The 5937-nt window shown below is 30.8% G+C and overlaps 1 protein-coding gene across 1 annotated transcript; it reads left to right on the top strand.

The window, feature by feature from the left end:
• The first annotated feature begins 3907 nt into the window (after positions 1 to 3907).
• On the top strand, positions 3908 to 5685 carry LOC144556665 (peroxidase 2-like). Its single transcript, XM_078305445.1, has 2 exons — positions 3908 to 4257; positions 4696 to 5685. The coding sequence occupies exons 1-2, from the start codon at positions 4036 to 4038 to the stop codon at positions 5452 to 5454; spliced, it is 981 nt and encodes a 326-aa protein (XP_078161571.1). The 5' UTR covers positions 3908 to 4035; the 3' UTR covers positions 5455 to 5685.
• The last annotated feature ends 252 nt before the right edge of the window (positions 5686 to 5937 follow it).

Below are 5937 nucleotides of genomic sequence, written 5' to 3' on the forward strand. Positions count from 1 at the left end.
ACAAAACTGAAATTGTAATTAGATACCTAATTAATTACCATTCGAATCCGATACCGCCAGTAGTATAAAAAATGGTAGATTAAGAGGTAATATATACCATATATATAACATTTATTTTATTATGGTGGTATGATTATTTTTATGATATGTAGGGATAATATCATGAAAGCGCTAGCTCTCTAAAATTTAAATTTGTGACAGGAAACCTTCAATTGAACTTTCCTTTTATGACAAATTAACACCCTTTAAAAGTAAAATTTGACACAATTAACATCACAATCGCTAATCTAACAGAACTATATTATTTTTTAAAATTTGAGCATTTAATTATAGTATATATATTGTTCGAAAGCGTACTTGTCACAAAAAACTTTTTCAGGCCTCGATCCTATGTTATAAAAGTATATTAGTGTTCTACATTGATTGGGAAATTTGTGTGGTGCGCTTTGATTAATAAATTTATTAATTATAGAACGAAATGTTCTTCCCTCAGTTTAAGATTATTTGTAGCGACTATGAAAAAGTTTAAAAATTTACAAAATTAAAAAAAAAAACCTCTAAACATCATATTGTAGATTAATAAATAGGACTATATAATGCAAAATGTGGTGGAACTAGAAAATTTATAGCGTAACTAGAAAATTTAAATTGAAGAGGCTGAAACATAAAATGCAAAATGTGTGGTTACTAAGATTTGAAGTCTTGTCTTTACAACGATAAAATAAAATTATAACAACTAACTAAATTACAAGCACACATCTAATATTATTGAGAGGACTGGACTATATAAATTAAGAAAAAATAATTAAATTTGAACATACATAATTAAAAAAAAATTAAATTAGGGATGGCTAAGTACTTTCTGAGATGTGTAGATCTGTTGACCTTGACCCTGTTCTTAATTCATTATTCTGGCGGCTATTAAGACAAGACTGAAAAATTAATTAAGCTCTAATTGAAATGCATGTGGGTTGTTGAAAATACTTAAGACCGCTAATTAAGTAGGATAAATGTTCAAGTTTAATTAATATATAAAGATGAGATTGAAACGCTGACAACACATGTGTTAGTTAACTAACCTTGTACTATTTTCAATTATTTATTATGGCTGGATAATTGAGGAGCCCTACATATATATCACTAATTTATGCATAAAATTAATTATGTATAGTGAAAATGTGTCAATTAATGGTCGAATATTAGTGAAGAAAAATTCGAATGGTCAGTTTTTTTTTTTGTGCGTTGAGAATGTAATTATAATTATTAGGTGTAATAATAATATTTTGATGTTATATTTTTCAATGACAATTAATGCACAAAGAAACCTTAGTAGCCCATGTCAATTTTTTACTTTTGGAAATTGAAGAATTAATTTGGTGGATGATTTTCAAGAGTACATGTTTCTTTTGTCAATTTTTTACCTTTAATAATTGAAGAATTAATTTGGTGGATTATTTTTTTTTTCTCGACAAATACATGTGATCGTACCAATGATTCGGTCTCATTGGAGAGATGACAATGAAACCACTGATTTTACAATTTACCACACAAAAATCATAAAATCTGAAAACTCAATGGGATAGACCACTAATTGGCCTCTCTCCAATTAATAGTAGTCTCAGAATTTTCCGTATTTTATGTGGCGAAAGTTCACTATAACTTACGGAAACTATTATAATTGAATCAGTACATCTGAATCATTGTTCCTATCAATGAGAGATTAAAAAATAATCCAACTTTGTTTGGTATTTTTTTTTTTTCAATTTCTAAAAGTTTAAAGACGGTGGATGATCATACTTAATTCTTCAATTTTTCTATAGGAATCAATAAGATAGAAAAAAAAAATATCCAACTTGTCTTTGGTATTTCTTTTCAATTTCTGAAAATTTAAAGTCGGTGGATGATCATACTTAATTCTTCAATTTTTCTATAGGAATCAATAAGATAGAAAAAAAAAATATATCCCGTGGGCCAAGCACATGGATATTGGTTACAGAGATATATATTTTGGATCAATTGGTTCATCTTGGATTGGATAAACATGCATATCTCTAGCTCTGGTTGAGTGGTTGGTGTGAATACCTAAATGAAGACAAGAAAGGGGGATATATATATATATCATGCTTTGAATTAGTCCGTTTTGAAATTATATAATGGCGCAAACATGTGATGAAAACTTACCTTGTCTTTTTAACAACTCACTCATCTAAATAGTTTAACTAATTACCTTCAAAGGGGATCAAATCGGTCTATATATGAAAAGATTGTGAAGTTCTCAGAATAAAATATTTTAGTTAGATATATACTCGTGGAAGAAACGACCCAATAAATTATATATGTTCGAGGAATATAATACAAGGATTAAATTGACAAATATATAATTTTGTAAAATTTACCTTTCCATTTCAATTCCTTTTCCTTTTTTTCTTTTTGTTTTCCCTTTTGCATGCACATTATCTTTTTATATTTACTGAGATATTACATTTAATTAGTAGGTGTTTGCCTTTTACTGTAAAAACATTAAGAATTTCACATATTTATTGAAAAGGTTAAAAATATTTTCATTCTGAAACGAGTCATACTAAGGAAAACAGAGAATCACTATATGTTTAATTACTCACGTCACATATTAATTATTCATGGTGCAGTTATTATTCTGGAATAAATTAATTATGTGCAGATTACCTTAGCATGTAGCTTTTCAATTTCTTCTTGGTTTCTCAACTTTTACCAGCTACACGTCAAGATATGTACATAATTATGCTAGACAAAAATCTTGTATACTGTTACTTTATAGAATAATTGGTAAACACAAAATTGTATATGATATTTTTTTCATTGGCATGTATAATTATATAATTTTTATTATTCTCATTACATTCATGATTTGTATAATTTTTTTAATTAATAGTACGTTTATGATAAATTTTTTATGTAACATTTACATCGTTTTATTATAATTTATATTTTTAAAATAATAGGATCGTAAATTATAAATTTTATGTTTTATGCTATAACAAATATGGAGTGTGGCTAATTTGCAACCGGAAGCACTTCAGCCGAGGTGCTTCCGGGGTTATATTTTAGTGTGTGATGATCAAACAACAAATCTAAACCGTTAGATGTTCAATCTATTATAAAATCTGCTTGGAGACCAAATTTCACATTTTTTGGAATTTTTTTACTATTTATTAAGATGGTTTGAAAATCGCTGTTTTTATTAAAATTCTGCACCATTAAAAAATAGCGATTTCAAACCATCTTAATAAAAAGTAAAAAAATTCCAAAAAATGTAAAATTTGGTCTCCAAGCAGATTTTATAATAGATTGAACATCTAACGGTTTAGATTTGTTGTTTGATCATCACACACTAAAATATAACTCCGGAAGCACCTCGGCTGAAGTGCTTCCGATAGCAAATTAGCCACACTCACAAATATGATGTGGTTATTATATATATATATATATTTTTTTTTTTTAAAATTACATAACTATCAATTTATTCATTAATTATCTATTATTCGTTTTGTAACGAGATACTTTCACATATAAGATAAGTATGAGTAAGATTAATACTTATATGATTACTCATTGATAACCCTAATCACGACAAATCATTTGGACTGTGAAAATTATACTTTTAACGACAGCTGCATTTGATAACGCACGCAGGTGTCAATATTAGTAGGCGCTCGATTTTGACTGCATTGAAACTGATGAGAATATTCTACGTATGAACTATAATTAATTATATTATGCTCTCTTGAAAGATGCTGATCATAACTAATCGTTGTCTCGAAACAACTTGGAAGTAACCCTTAAAATAATATATATATATATATATATATATATATATATATATATATATATATATAGATAGATCATCTTGTTTCCACAGCACCTAACTATCTATAAATACTCAACATATCCCTTCAAGTTTTCCTCATCAGCTCTCCTTAGTTCTTTCTCTTTCAACTATTAAACCAATATATACACACTTTGTCATTGATACTTTTATAGCTGAAACTAATTAAGATGGAAAGCAAGATTTCCATTTTTATCACATGCCTTGTATTCGCAGCAGCATTCCAGCTCTTGCTTCCGGTATCAGAAGCCTCCCTTAAGGTTGGGTACTACAAGAGCAAATGTAAAAAAGCTGAGTCAATTGTGAAGAGCACTGTCAGAAGCTTTATTGTAAAAAATCCCGGTTTAGGCGCTGGTCTCATCCGCATGTTCTTTCATGACTGTTTTGTCAGGGTAAGTTAATTTATATTGTTATATTCCCACTGTTGAATTTGTGTCCTCAATATTATGCAGAGTTGTCGTGAATGTAGATCTACACAAACAAATTTAATACTATATGTATGTACTTGCAAAGTTGCAGTAACAGGTCTTTTATATATATGACAAATTAATATCGTTGCATGAAGTTGATATGTATTATGGTAAGGTATAAACAATAAACTCAAATGTTAGCAGCTACAACATATATCTATCACATGTAGAGATGCTGTATATACCTAGTGGTCAACTGCTAATTTGTTCTTGTGTGCTACATTTTTCGATATATATGAATACAAATAAGTTAATTAACAATATAGGTTCAAAACACTATTTAATTGAAATTAAATAATTAATTATGCTTGAATGTTTTAAGAAAATGACATAACAATATATTTATTTTTTTCCAACTAGGGTTGTGATGCTTCAGTCCTCCTAGACCCAACTCCAGCAAACCCACAACCAGAAAAGCTCTCTATTCCAAACAACCCGAGCCTCCGAGGATTTGAAGTGATCGACGCAGTCAAGGCTGAGCTAGAAAAGCAGTGTCCCGGAGTCGTTTCATGTGCTGACATCATAGCGTTGTCTGCCCGTGATGCCTCACTCTTCCTAGGCAATATCTCTTACAAAATCCCTACAGGTAGGCTCGACGGTCGGGTTTCCATTAGTGCTGAGGCATTGCAAATTCTCCCAGCACCCTCTTTCAATCTCAGCCAACTTGAGGCCAGCTTCGCAAGCAAGGGGCTCTCCACTGCCGAAATGGTCGCCCTTTCAGGGGCCCACTCAATCGGTCGATCACATTGTTCCTCCTTCACAAGCCGCCTCTACCCCACCATTGACCCCACCATGAACCAAGGATTTGGATCTTTCTTGAGAAAACTTTGTCCCCAGAATGCAGCTGTTGACGGCGTCGTTCCACAGGACTTTGTATCGCCAAATAAGCTAGATGAACAGTACTACAAAAATGTTGAATCTCTAACTGCACTTTTCTTCTCCGACTGGAGCTTGCTTACAAGCGGTGCAACCCTGAACCAGGTAGATACCTACACTAAGGTGCCTGGTGCTTTTAAGGCGGACTTTGCAAACGCCATGATTAAGATGGGGAGCATAAATGAGGCGCTCCCAGGATCACCGGGCGAGGTCAGGGGGCCCACCTGTCGTGCCGTGAACTGAGAATATATGCTTTATAATTATCTAGTTAAAAGTACTTGTGTTTTTATTTCTTGCCTTTTTATGCTTCTCAGTTGCAGCTATTCCTTTCATTTCTATTAAGTATTTTGTTGCAGTGTTTTAAAATTTACAGAGACACTCTGTTTCCAAATAAAAGCTTCTTCTTTTTTCCTATTCTTTGAATCTTAGTTTCATATTATGTAAAAGGAATAAAAGTGTCTTAATGAATTATAAGTTGCTGTGTTCGTTTATCTTGGACTAATTTCCTGAGTCACGTGAAATTAATAAGATATTATATAAAGACAGCTATACGTAATTAGACCAAGGGTGACGTGTGAACATAAAAGAGAAAAAAAAGGAGTACATCGGTGGTGCGGGAACATAATATTATAAGAAAAAAAAAATTTCATACAAAATGATATTTTTTTATAAAAAAAATAATTATTCAATAATTAATATCCATGAATGCTATCAAAATTTATTTAT

Source organism: Carex rostrata, chromosome 1, assembly GCF_964058835.1.
Source record: "Carex rostrata chromosome 1, lpCarRost1.2, whole genome shotgun sequence".
NCBI lineage: Eukaryota > Viridiplantae > Streptophyta > Magnoliopsida > Poales > Cyperaceae > Carex > Carex rostrata.